Source organism: Macaca mulatta, chromosome 2 (genome assembly GCF_049350105.2).
Source record: "Macaca mulatta isolate MMU2019108-1 chromosome 2, T2T-MMU8v2.0, whole genome shotgun sequence".
Lineage (NCBI taxonomy): Eukaryota > Metazoa > Chordata > Mammalia > Primates > Cercopithecidae > Macaca > Macaca mulatta.
In genome coordinates, this window is record NC_133407.1 from 170339624 (window position 1) to 170353560 (window position 13937).

General features: G+C 37.2%; 1 protein-coding gene across 5 annotated transcripts in view; it reads left to right on the forward strand.

The window, feature by feature from the left end:
• The window catches only part of CFAP44 (cilia and flagella associated protein 44), a 145324-nt gene that overhangs the window by 63099 nt on the left and 68288 nt on the right, over positions 1 to 13937 (forward strand). For 3 of the 5 annotated variants that reach the window (XR_013414403.1, XM_015129870.3, XM_077993922.1), the window contains 4 exons: positions 3443 to 3588; positions 10701 to 10971; positions 13470 to 13525; positions 13686 to 13848. Coding sequence is in view for 4 of the 5 variants with exons in the window: in XM_015129870.3 (XP_014985356.2) it covers positions 3443 to 3588; positions 10701 to 10971; positions 13470 to 13525; positions 13686 to 13848 (636 nt within the window). In the remaining variant the exon portion in view is untranslated. The remainder of the gene's footprint in view (positions 1 to 3442; positions 3589 to 10700; positions 10972 to 13469; positions 13526 to 13685; positions 13849 to 13937) is intronic. The other 2 variants (XM_015129871.3, XM_028844619.2) reach the window with 1 other exon arrangement.

Here is a 13937-nt window from a genome sequence, read left to right on the forward strand (position 1 = left end):
ATGGAATTTCCTTTTCTTGTCTCAATTAGATGTAACACCCTATAGGGATCTCTATACCTTTTGTCTGCTTTATCTATTGTTATAATTGGAGAACAGTCCCTTGCAACTCTCCAAGGACACTGTTCCCAAGAGCTCCTTGATCCCATCCCTTCTCATTTTCTCAAAAATTTTGCTCCTGAGATAAACCACTTGGTCTCCTGTATCATCAATTTCTGTCTTTTCTATTCAGTTATTATCATGAGCATACAAACATGCTCTAGTACTAATTTTAATTATATTTCCTTAACCTCTCTTTCTTTCTGCCCCCCTGCTCTATTACATAAAAAATTACTGAAAGAATCGTCTGTAATCATTGGCTTAACTTATCCACCTCCTATTTGACTTCAGTCCCTTCCAGCAGGGCTTCTATCTCCATCACTTCACTAATGATGACAAGCTCAGAGGTCAATTCTCTGTCCATTTGACTTTTTGGAACATTTAACAGAGTTGATCCCTCATACTTCTCAAATGTTTTCTTCTCTTGGCTTCTAAGACATTACACTCTTCTGGCCACTCCATTTCAGCCTCTTTTGCTGGCTTCTCATGTGCAGAACAAGCTCTGAAGTTTGAAATACTCCCCAGTGTGGCCTTGGGCCCCCTCTTTCTTGCTAAGGTAACTTTACACAGTCTGATGACTTTAAATATCACTTATCTTCCAGTGAATCTCAAATATTTATCTCTAGTCCTGACCTCTCCCCTCCACTTAGACTTGTATATACAACTTGACAATGCTCCTTGGCCCTCAAAATTAACCTGTCCAAGACATTACTTTTAAACCATACATGTCCCATACAAACCTGCTCCATCTCCATCTCAGTAAATGAGACAATCATCCATGTAGTTACTATGCCAAAACCTTGAAGTTATTAAGGATCCTTCTCTTTCCTTTACTATTTGATACCCTTATATCGAAAGTAGGTCTCTTGTAAACAGTATATGGTTAGGCTTAAAAGAATCCTATAGGATTATATTTATCTTTTTAAAAAGTACTATGTTCATTTATATTTAATGTAATTACTGATATATTTTAGTTTAAATCTACCATCTTAGTAATTATTTCTATTTGTCACACTTGTTCTAAATTTCTTTTGTTTCCCTTTTCCACCTTCTATTGAGTGATTAGGTAATTTTTTCTACAGTTTTCTTCCTCTACTAGATTATTAGTTATACATTCTTTTACTTTTCTTTTATAGGTGATTTTATTTATTTATTTATTTTTGTTTTTGAGACAGAGTCTCACTCATTCTGTTGCCCAGGCTGGAATGCAGTGGTGCCATTTCGGCTCACTACAGCCTCTACTTCCCAGGTTCAAGTGATCCTCCTGCCTTAGTTTCCCAAGTAGCTGGGATTATAGGCATGTGCCAACATGCGTGGTTAAAAGGTGTAGTTTCTTCATTTTTATTTTGTTTGCAGTTTGTAGCACTCTAAATTTCAACATCTCTCTTCAGTTTTAGAAAATTCTCAGCCGTTATCTACCACAATGTTGCTTCTGGCCTATCTTTTCACTCTCTTGTTCTAGGACCCCAACTTCATATGTATTACATCCTTCTCATTATGTTCCTTATGTATCTTACATCATTCAAGGTTTTCCATCCTTTTTCTCTCTCTCCATGCTTTAGCCTATTTTTTTCTGATCTCTGTTCCAGCTTCATAACTGTCTTTTATTTTAAAGTTTTTTTTCCAATTGTTTTTTATTGAAGTAAAAGACACATAAAATTGACCATCTTAAGCATTTTTAAGTGTACAGCTCAGTAGTACTAAACGCATTCACAATGTTGTGACATCATCACCAACATCCGTCTCCACTGTCCTCCTCATCCTGTCACAGTGAAATTCCCACACCCATCAAATGATAACTCCTGATCTTCCCTTCTCTCAGCCCCTGGCAACCATCACTCTACTTTCTTTTTCTATGATTTTGACTACTCTAAGTATCTCAAATAAGTGAAATTATATAGTATCTGTCTCTTTATGACTGGCTTGTTTCACTTGGCATAATTTCCCCAAGTTTCATCCATGATGCGGCATACGTCAGAATTTCCTTTCAAGGCTGAATAATATTCCATTTTAAGTATGTACCGTATTTTGCTTATATACTCAGTCATCAATAGACACTTGGGGCCAAGCATGGTGGCTCATGCCTGTAATCCTAGCACTTTAGGAGGTCAAGGCAGGTGGATCACTTGAAGCCAGGAGTTCCAGACCAGCCTGGCCAACATGGCAAAACCCCATCTCTACTAAAAATAGAAAAAATTAGATGGGTGCAGTGGCCCACACCTGCTAGCTACCCGGGAGGCCAAGGCAGGAGAATGGCTTGAACTTGGGAGGTGGAAGTTGCAGTAAGCCAAGATGGCACCACTGCATTCTAGCCTGGGTGACAGAGTGAGACCCCATCTCAAAATAAACACACAAAAATAGGCACGTGGATTGCTCCCACCTTTTGGCTATTGTGAATAATGCTGCTATGAATGAGGTGGGTGTTCAAATACCTCTTTGAGACCCTGACTGAACCCTGGGAATGATTATTTCTTTCTCCATAAGTCCATGAGACTGCAGATAGCTTTGTCCAGCTTCTTAGCCTCTCAGCTGCCACTTTAAGAACTGACAGTTGCTCCGGGGAGTAAAGCAGTGTCAAGTGCCAGGCTCACTTCTGGCTTTCCCTCTTGTTTGGATCTTGCGATTTTGGTAGCTTTCCAATGCCTTCAAACACATTTAGAAAATTTGTTCTGGTTGTTCTCAGTTGGAGAGTTCGGCTGAAACAATCTAGTCTGCCATTGTCAAAAGTGAAAACTTAGTAATTTGATTTTCAGAGGTGACCATGTTGTTACCTTCTCTTTCTTATTTATTCTTTTATTGTTCATAAAGTTGTTCTGACCCTTAATTTGTTTCCTATAATAAGGAGTCTCAGTAATAAGGAAATTAGAGTTGGAGCAATATAGCTCTTCCAGTTGATCATTCGTCTTCTCACTACATGGATAAATTTTTCTGAAATAGCCCTTTCTGGAAAATTAACAGTGTTTATAGTTACCTTAAACTGAAAACTAGCTGTAAAAACGAGGACGCGCAGAACCCTATTATTTGTTACTGCTTATTCAGAATAATGCTTGAAGACATAAAATGAAATTCTATAGGTAAGGAGTCAGAGGTGATCTCTCTCTTGTACTGGCTTGTAAATGAAAACAAATCATCATAAGGTTTTTATTATAATTATATAGTTGTGCATAAATGGATAAAGGAGATGATTTATAGAAATAATAAATCTATAATCATAGAAATTATGTAGAAGTAGATGTTTGAAAACATCTATTTTATGTTTTCAAATTTGAAATAATAAAAAAATTCTCATGCATTTATGTGTGTTATATTCAAGTACCACCTTCTATGTTACTTATCTCTTTTCTAGGGTGACTATGATTCTGGTTTTCTGTATCACTGCGAGTTCCCCCCTTGTGATAAAAACAGTGATTTCAAGGAACAAAAAGATGAACCTATCGATGTCCGTTATCTTGAGGATACAGAGGATAATCCCATCCAAACTATCACTTTCAAGTGAGCAGTATTTCAAAAAGCTTTAAAAAAACCATATCCCATATCCCATTAGTGTCTATGCTTTTGTCCATCATGGATATTGTCAATTTTTAGAGATCCATCCAAATGAAGGGGTACTCAAAAAATATTTTGTTAAATAAATAAATGAATAAATATAATCAAAGCTAATACTGAAATTACATTTAAATACCCCCACCAAATATTCTGTCAGTATTTTTGTTTATAGCACAATTGAATTGCATGGATTTACATTCTGTTACCTAGGAGGATGCTACTTACATAGTCAGAAATGAAGGTTCAGGGTTACAGTTATTCTGGAGAAATCACAATTGAATCATTAGCCCTTTGATAGTGGAGAACTAGGCATATATGCCAGTTATTCCTCTGACGACCCAATATAATAGCTCCAAATTTCAAATTGGCCCTTTTTCTCTGTTCTTTTGTATTAGTTTGCTAGGGCTGCCACAATAAAACACCACAGACTAGGTGGCTTAAACAGCAGAATCTTTTTTCTCACAGTTCTGGAGGCTGGAGTTCCAAGATCAAGGTGTCAGCAGCTTGGTTTCTTTTGAGGCCTTTCTCCTTGACTTATAGATATCTGCCTTCTTGCATGATCTTTTCTCTGGGTGCCTGTCATCCCTGATGTTTCTGTCTGTATCCTAATCTCTTCTTCTTCTATTTTTTTTTTTAATTATTATACTTTAAGTTCAAGGGTGCATATGCACAACATGCACATTTGTTACATAGGTATACATGTGCCATGTTGGCTTACTGCACCTATCAACTCATCATTTATATTAGGTATTTCTCCTAATACTATCCTTCCCCCAGCCCCCACTCCCCAACAGGCCCTGGTGTGTGATGTTCCCTGCCCTGTGTCCGTGTGTTCTTGTTGTTCAGTTCCCACCTATGAGTGAGAACATGCAGTGTTTGATTTTCTGTCCTTGTGATAGTTTGCTGAGAATGATGGTTTCCACCTGCATCCATGTCCCTGCAAAGGATATGAACTCAACCTTTTTTATGGCTGCATAGTATTCCATGGTATATATGTGCCACATTTTCTTAATCCAGTCTGTCACTGATGGACATTTGGGTTGGTTCCAAGTCTTTGTTATTGTGAATGGTGCCACAATAAACATACATGTACATGTGTCTTTATAGTAGCATGATTTATAATCCTTTGGGTATATACCCAATAATGGGATCACTGGGTCAAATAGTATTTCTAGTTGTAGATCTTTGAGGAATCGCCACACTGTCTTTCACAATGGTTGAACTAATTTACACTCCCACCGGCAGCGTAAAAGTGTTCCTATTTTTCCACATCCTCTCCAGCATCTGTTGTTTCCTGACTTTTTAATGATCACTGTTCTAACTGGTGTGAGATGGTATCTCACTGTGGTTTTGATTTGCATTTCTCTGATGATCAGTGGTGATGAGCACTTTTTCATGTGTCTGTTGGCAGCATAAATGTCTTCTTTTGAGAAGTGTCTGTTCATATCCTTTGCCCACCTTTTGATGGGATTGTTTGTTGTTGTTTTTTTTTCCTGTAAATTTGTTTAAGTTATTTGTAGATTCTGGATATTAGCCCTTTGTCAGATGGGTAGATTGCAAACATTTTCTCCCATTCTGTAGGTTGCCTGTTCACTCTGATGATTGTTTCTTTTGCTGTACAGAAGCGCTTTAGTTTAATTAGATCCCATTTGTCTATTTTGGTTTCTGTTGCCATTGCTTTTGGTGTTTTAGACATGAAGTCTTTGTCCATGCCTATATCCTGAATGGTATCGCCTAGGTTTTCTTCTAGGGCTTTTATGACTTTAGGTCTTACATTTAAGTCTTTAATCCATCTTGAGTTACTTTTTGTATAACGCGTAAGGAAGGGATACAGTTTCAGCTTTCTACATATGGCTAGTAAGTTTTCCCAGCACCATTTATTAAATAAGGAATGCTTTCCCCATTTCTTGTTTTTGTCAGGTTTGTCAAAGATCAGATGGTTGTAGATGTGTGGTGTTATTTCTGAGGCCTCTGTTCTGTTCCATTGGTCTGTATATCTGTTTTGGTACCAGTACCATGCTGTTTTGGTTACTATAGCCTTGTAGTATAGTTTGAAGTCAGGTAGTGTAATGCCTCCAGCTTTGTTCTTTTGCTTAGGATTGTCTTGGCTATGCAGGCTCTTTTTTGGTTACATATGAACTTTAAAGTAGTTTTTTCCAATTCCGTGAAGAAAGTCATTAGTAGCTTGACCAATGATGGCATTGAATCTATGAATTACCTTGGGCAGTATGGCCATGTTCACAGTATTGATTCTTCCTATTTATGAACATGAAATATTCTTCCATTTGTTTGTATCCTCTTTTATTTCATTGAGCAGTGGTTTGTAGTTCTCCTTGAAGAGGCCCTTCACATCCCTTGTAAGTTGGATTCCTAGGTATTTTATTCTTTTCATAGCAGTTGTGAATGGGAGTTCACTCATGATTTGGCTCTCTGTTTGTTACTGCTGTATAGGAATGCTTGTGATTTTTGCATATTGATTTTGTATCCTGAGACTTTGCCGCAGTTGTTTATCAGCTTAAGGAGATTCTGGCCTGAGACGATGGGGTTTTCTAAATATACAATCATGTCATCTGCAAATAGGCACAATTTGACTTCCTCTTTTCCTAACTGAATATCCTTTATTTCCTTCTGTAGCCTGTTTGCCCTGGCCAGAACTTCCAACACTGTGTTGAATAGGAGTGGTGAGAGAGCACATCCTTGTCTTGTGCCAGTTTTCAAAGGGAATGTGCTTCCACTTTGCCCATTCAGTATGATATTGGCTGTGGGTTTGTCATAAATAGCTCTTATTATTTTGAGGTACATTCCATCAATACCTAGTTTATTGAGAGTTTTTAGCATGAAGGCTGTTGAATTTTGTTGAAGGCCTTTTCTGCATCTATTGAGATAATCATGTGGTTTTTGTCTTTGGTTCTGTTTATGTGATGGATTACGTTTATTGATTTGTGAATGTTGAACCAGCCTTGCATCCCAGGGACGAAGCCCACTTGATCATGGTGGATAAGCTTTTTGATGTGCTGCTGGATTTGGTTTGCCAGTATTTTATTGAGGATTTTTGCATTGATGTTCATCAGGGATATTGGTCTAAAATTCTCTTTTTTTTGTTGTGTCTCTGCCATGCTTTGGTTTCAGGATGATGCTGGTCTCGTAAAATGAGTTAGGGAGGATTTCCTCTTTTTCTATTGATTGGAATAGTTTCAGAAGGAGTGGTACCAGCTCCTCTTTGTATCTCTGGTAGAATTTGGCTGTGAATCTGTCTGGTCCAGGACTTTTTTTGGTTGGTAGGGTATTAATTATTGCCTCAATTTCAGAACCTGTTATTGGTCTATTCAGAGATTCAACTTCTTCCTGGTTTAGTCTTGGGAGGGTGTATGTGTCCAGGGATTTATCCATTTCTTCTAGAATTTCTAATTTATTTGCCTAGAGGTGTTTATAGTATTCTCTGATGGTAGTTTGTATTTCTGTAGGATCAGTGGTGATATCCCCTATATCATTTTTTATTGCATCTATTTGATTCTTCTCTCTTCTTCTTTATTAGTCTTGCTAGCGGTCTATCAATTTTGTAGATCTTTTCAAAAAAAACCAGCTCCTGGATTCATTGATTTTTTGAAGGGTTTTTTATGTCTCTATCTCCTTCAGTTCTGCTCTGATCTTAGTTATTTCTTGCCTTCTGCTAGCTTTTGAATTTGTTTGCTCTTGCTTTTCTAGTTCTTTTAATTGTAATGTTAGGGTGTTGATTTTAAGTCTTTCCTGCTTTCTCTTGTGGACATTTAGTGCTATAAATTTCCCTCTACACACTGCTTTAAATGTGTCCCAGAGATTCTGGTACGTTGTGTCCTTGTTCTCATTGGTTTCAAAGAACATCTTTATTTCTGCCTTCATTTCGTTATTTACCCAGTAGTCATTCAGGAGCAGATTGTTCAGTTTCTATGTAGTTGTGCAGTTTTGATTGGATTTATTAATCCTGAGTTCTAATTTGATTCCACTGTGGTCTGAGAGACAGTTTGTTGTGATTTCTATTCTTTTACATTTCTTGAGGAGTGTTTTACTTCCAATTATGTGGTCAATTTTAGAATAAGTATGATGTGGTCCTGACAAGAATGTATATTCTGTTGATTTGGGATGCAGAGTTCTGTAGATGTCTATTAGGTCCGCTTGGCACAGAGCTGAGTTCAAATCCTGGATATCCTTGTTAGCCTTCTGTCTCGTTGATCTGTCTAATATTGACAGTGGGGTGTTAAAGTCTCCCATTATTATTGTGTGGGAGTCTAAGTCTCTTTGTAGGCCTCTAAGAACTTGCTTTATGAATCTGGGTGCTCCTGCATTGGGTGCTTATATATTTAGGATAGTTATCTCTTCTTGTTGAATTGATCCCTTTACCATTATGTAATGGCCTTCTTTGTCTCTTTTGATCTTTGTTGGTTTAAACTCTGTTTTATCAGAGATTAGGATTGCAACGCCTGCTTTTTTTGCTTTCCATTTGCTTGGTAGATCTTCCTCCATCCCTTTATTTTGATCCTGTGTGTATCTCTGCATGTGAGATGGGTCTCCTGAATACAGCACACAGATGGATCATGACTCTTTATCCAAATTTGCCAGTCTGTGTCTTTTAATTGGAGCATTTAGCCTATTTACATTTAAGGTTAATATTGTTATGTGTGAATTTGATCCTGTCATTTTGATGTTAGCTGGTTATTTTGCCTGTTAATTGATGCAGTTTCTTCATAGAATCAATGGTCTTTACAATTTGGCATGTTTTTCAGTGCCAGGTGGTTCCTTTCCATGTTTAGTACTTCCTTCAGGAGCTCTTGTAAGGCAGGCCTGGTGGTGACAAAATCTCTCAGCATTTGCTTGTCTGTAAAGGATTTTATTTCTCCTTCACTGATGGAGCTTAGTTTGGCTGGATATGAAATTCTGGGTTGAAAATTCTTTTCTTTAAGAATATTGAATATTGGCCCCCACTCTCTTCTGGCTTGTAGGGTTTCTGCAGAGAGATCTGCTGTTAGTCTGATGGGCTTCCCTTTGTGGGTAACCTGACCTTTCTCTCTGGCTGCCCTTAACATTTTTTCCTTTGTTTCAACCTTGGTGAATGTGACAATTATGTTCTTGGGGTTGCTCTTTTCAAGGAGAATCTTTGTGGTGTTCTCTGTGTTTCCTGAATTTGAATGTTGGCCTGCCTTGCTAGATTGGGGAAGTTCTCCTGAATGATATCCTGAAGAGTGTTTTCTAACTTGGTTCTATTTTCCCCATCATTTACAGGCACACCAATCAAACGTGGATTTGGTCTTTTCATGTAGTCCCATATTTCTTGGAGACTTTGTTCATTTCTTTTTACTCTTTTCTCTAATCTTGTCTTCTTGCTTTATTTCATTAATTTGATCTTCAATCACTGATATCCTTTGTTCCACTTGATCGAATCAGCTATTGAAGGTTGTGCATGTATCATGAAGTTCTCGTGCTGTGGTTTTCAGCTCCAGGAGGTCATTTAAGGTCTTCTCTACACTGTTTTTCCTAGTTTGCCATTCATCTAACCTTTTCTTCAAGGTTTTTAGCTTCCTTGCGATGGGTTAGAACATGCTCCTTTAGCTCAGAGAAGTTTGTTATTACCAACCTTCTGAAGCCTACTTCTGTCAACTCATCAAAGTCATTCTCCGTCCAGCTTTGTTCCATTGCTGGTGAGGAGCTGTGATCCTTTGGAGGAGAAGAGGTGTCCTGGGTTTTGGAATTTTCAGCTTTTCTGCTGTGGTTTCTCCCCATCTTTGTGGTTTTATCTACTTTTGGTCTTTGATGTTGGTGACCTACAAATGGGGTTTTGGTGTGGATATCCTTTTTGTTGATGTTGATGCTATTCTTTTCTGTTTGTTAGTTTTCTTTCTAACAGTCAGGCCCTCAGCTACAGGTCTGTTGGAGTTTGCTGGAGGTCCACTCCAGGCCCTGTTTGCCTGGGTATCACCAATGGAGCCTGCAGAATGGCAAATATTGCAGAACAGCAAATATGGCTGCCTGATCCTTCCTCTAGAAGCTTCATCCCAGAGGGGCACTCACCTGTATGAGGTGTCTGTTGGCCCCTACTGGGAGGTGTCTATCAGGCTGCATGGGGGTCAGGGACCCACTTGAGGAGGCAGTCTGTCTGTTCTCAGAGCTCCAATGCCGTGCTGGGAGAGCCACTGCTCTCTTCAGAGCTGTCAGACAGGGACGATTAAGTCTGCAGAAGTTGTCTGCTGCCTTTTGTTCAGCTATGCCCTGCCCACAGAGGTGAAGTCTATAGAGGCAGTAGGCCTTGCTGAGTTGCAGTGGGCTCTGCCCAGTTAGAGCTTCCCAGCTGCTTTTTTTTACCTAGTCAAGCCTCAGTAATGGCAGATGCCCCTCTACCCACCAGGCTGCAGTGTCACAGGTTGATCTCAGACTGCTGTGCTAGCAGTGAGCAAAGCTCCATGGGCGTGGGACCTGCTGAGCCAGGCATGAGAGGGAATCTCCTGGTCTGCTGGTTGCTAAGACTTTTGAAAACACAGTATTTGGGCAGAAGTGTACCGTTTTTCCAGGTACAGTCTGTCACAGTTTCCCTTGGCTAGGAAAGGGAAATCTCCCAACCCCTTGAGCTTCCCGGGTGAGGCAGCACCCTGCCCTGCTTCAGCTTGCCCTCTGTGGGCTGCACCCACTGTGCAACCATTCCCCATGAGATGAACCAGATACCTCAGTTGGAAATGCAGAAATCACCCATCTTCTGAGTTGATCTTGCTGGGAGCTACAGACCACAGCTGTTCCTGTTTGGCCATCTTGGAAGTGACCCCCTTTAATATCTTCTTCTTATTAGTACACCAGGCAGACTGGATTAGAACCTACCCTAATGTTCTCATTTTAACTTACCTCTTTAAAGGCCCTATCGCAATGCAGTTACATTCTGAAGTATTAGGTGTTAGGGCTTCAACATATGAATTTTGGGGGTGTACAATTCAGTCCATAACAACTTTGTTATTTATTTAGCCACTTGTCAATTAACTTGAAATTAAGCATTATTTTCAGATTAATGGAAAGAACAATTTACATTTTTTGTTTCATAGCATTAACAAAGTTATGATGTTTTGTGGAATGAAAAATGGAGCAATTCGAGTCTATGTCCTAAATCAGAATGATCCTTCATTGGCCAGTTTGGTGGACTACTGGCACTTCAATATGCACGACAATAATTATGGATGTATTAAAAGTATTGCTAGTAGCTTTGATGATCGTTTTTTGGTGACTGTTGGAGCAGATGGTAATATATTTGTTTTCAACATTATTTCTGAATTTATGCTAAGGAAAGACATCAAGGCCAAACTGCCATCTCCCAGGGTATGTAATTAATTAACCAGTTAATTAATAACAAACTTTATTTAAAAATAGTGATATTAAAATTGTTCATATTCTTTAGAAATTAAAATTCACATTCACCTTATAGTCTAATCTTCCTGCTAGTATTATAATTTGACTTTCTGGTGCTTCTATGTCAAGTACTAAAGGTATTACATTCCCCTTATTATTAAAGATTGTAATTCCCCAGATTATAAAAGAATGTGTCAGTTTTTCTATGTAGTCAAAAGTTTGTATATTAAAAAAACTTTCTTAATCAGCTTTTTTTTTCAAAGTTCACAATTCTTCAGATTTTCTTTTGCTTTTCATTTATTCATTCACTCATTGTAAGGGCTGATATAGGACATATGCCATAAAGTGTGGTTTTGATAGGAGTTGCAAAAATATAGTTGTTTTTAGTATTAGAATGTGACAATGTGGGTCATGATCAAAGATCCAGTATAAAGTATTTTTTTAAAAGCAGAACTAGATTTTTGGCTTTATGATGAAGTTTGAGGGTTCAGATCCCCAAATTATGTCCTTTTTTCCTGTCATAGAACTTGAATTTCATATTATCAAAGCAAGTTATTTGGATAAATCAGTAGTTAACCATTAGAATTGCTCCTAAGGAGAAAGGAGTTGTATTAGAAAGATTATAGCTAAAATTCCTTTGAACATATTGGCTTCCCATTTAGCAGGTAGCCTACCTCAAAGTACACATAAAGAATATAGGGAAGATACGAGTAGGTTGATTTTCATTTCTTCTAATAGCAAAATTTGGAGTATGGGCTGCTGTTTAGAGAGGGTCCAGCTTAGAAAAAGGAATTACAGGAGGGAGAGTATATGAACAAGAAGAAAATGCCTTTCTACCTGGTGCAGTCCTCTCTATAGAAATCCATATTGGATAGAAAAATATTTATTCTGCATTTCAATAATCGTGTCCTTTTATTTACGGCTGCAGTCAATGTCCCTCTCTACAGAAACCCATATTGGATAGAAAAATATTTATTCCACATTTAAATTTATGGCTGCAATCAATATTTCTGAAATCACTGAAGCAGACATTGCTTTTAAGAAAGAAAAATGAGAAAGAATTTTAACAAAACAAAACAAAACAAAAAACAAAACAGAAAACAACTAAGCTCAGCACTGGTCTGAGGTTCTTACCTTACTATACTTTAGAATCAGCTGGGGAGCCCTAGAAGTACAGATGCCATAGCCCACCCAAGAACAATTAAATTAGAATCTCTGAAGGTGAGGCCCAGGCGTCAGTATTGTGTACAGTATCCTTCATGTGATTCTAATGTGCAGCTAGCATTGAGACCCATTGGCATATATTTTGGAACTGATTGGCATACTTTTGGAACTTTGTTTAACTCAACTTTATTGGAAGCAACTGTGGCCAGGAGACAATTGCCCCAGTGTCAGCATCAAATCTTGGAAGTAACACTGATATTAGAAAATCAAGGTACTTAGCTCTGGCCAATAAAAGAATAAAAAATAAATAAAATTCAATAAATTTTTGTCCTAAGTGATTAATAGTACAATTTATTAACCATTACTGTCTCCTATATTGATCATTTTTTATGACTTTGCTTTTATTAAAGTCATAAACCTTGACTTCTGTAAAAATATGTAGATTTACATCATTTCATACATATAAAGATTAATAAAACAACTTTATCAAAAGAGAATCTTTATTTACTTACAACAAATAACAACAAAACGGAGACCTATCTTCTAGGAAAGAGAATGTAGAATAAAGTTTAGTTTTAGTTATGAACTGACTAGTTAGCAAGCTAAGACTATTTTGTTCACTGGGTTATAATTCTCCTTCTTTAATATCACAGACTAAGACATTTTACAGCACAGTACCTGAATAAACAGAGTACTTTTAAGTGATTTAGTTCTTAGTTCCCCCAAATTTAAACTAATTTCCTTTCTGAAGGGAGATTTGTATTTCTGATTTCCTATCTTTCAAGGAGGGGGATTATATTGTTCTTTGCATTTTCCACTTTATGTCTTCCTTTGAGAAGGTGATATAAAATGCTTACTTAAAATTTAAAAATATATATATTGAAATATTTCTAGGACACACTGAGGTATTTAGACAAATGATTCATGTGATAAAGGGATATACCAAAAAACAGCATTTTGAAATAAATGGTCTAGACTTTTGTGAATTCTGTGTCAATAGCATATGAACATTAGTAATTTACATTTTGAGGGGAAATTACGGGGATATTAACATTTTGTAAACATATGATTAGGTTAAGACTTTTCCTATGTACTCCTTCAAATAAAGCAGAAATGAATAAGTTTAGTAAACTGCAATTTTTTCCTTAGATTTTTGTGAAACTGTTTTTCAGACCTACAGTTATTAAAAATTGGCAGGAAAAAAACCTGAACCAATTTGAATTTTTAATTTACTTCTTCCTAGATATTTTAAGGAAAATGCTATGCAATTTTACAGGGCTAACCTTTTACTTCCCTTCTTATAGTTTGGAATTGAAACAGAGCCAATTCCAGAAGACATTGAAGATCCCAAAGCCTACAGGTATGGGAATTTTTGATAAATACTGACTAGGACTGAGATTTTGCAAAACAAATCAACAGTGCAGAAGTTGACGAAGTTTAATGAATTTTCAAATTATTGAATAATTTTCTCTGCTGTTTCTGTATCACAACCTGTTATTGTTTTAAATTTCTGTTTTCAGTATCGAGAATGCTAGGAGAAAAAGAGAACATGACAAGTTAATGAAAGAAGTGGAAGAAATAAAGGCACAGAAGAGAGAGCAAATCAAAGCTTTGAGGACTGAATTTTGTAAACTATTAGAAATGAATGAAGAATTACCAACGCATATGCAGTTTAAACGAACAGTAAGCCTAATATAAACTTGATTTTTATTTTAACATATGCTCTTTCTGGATAGAGATGACTATTTTCCCAACAAGTAGAAACACTTAAA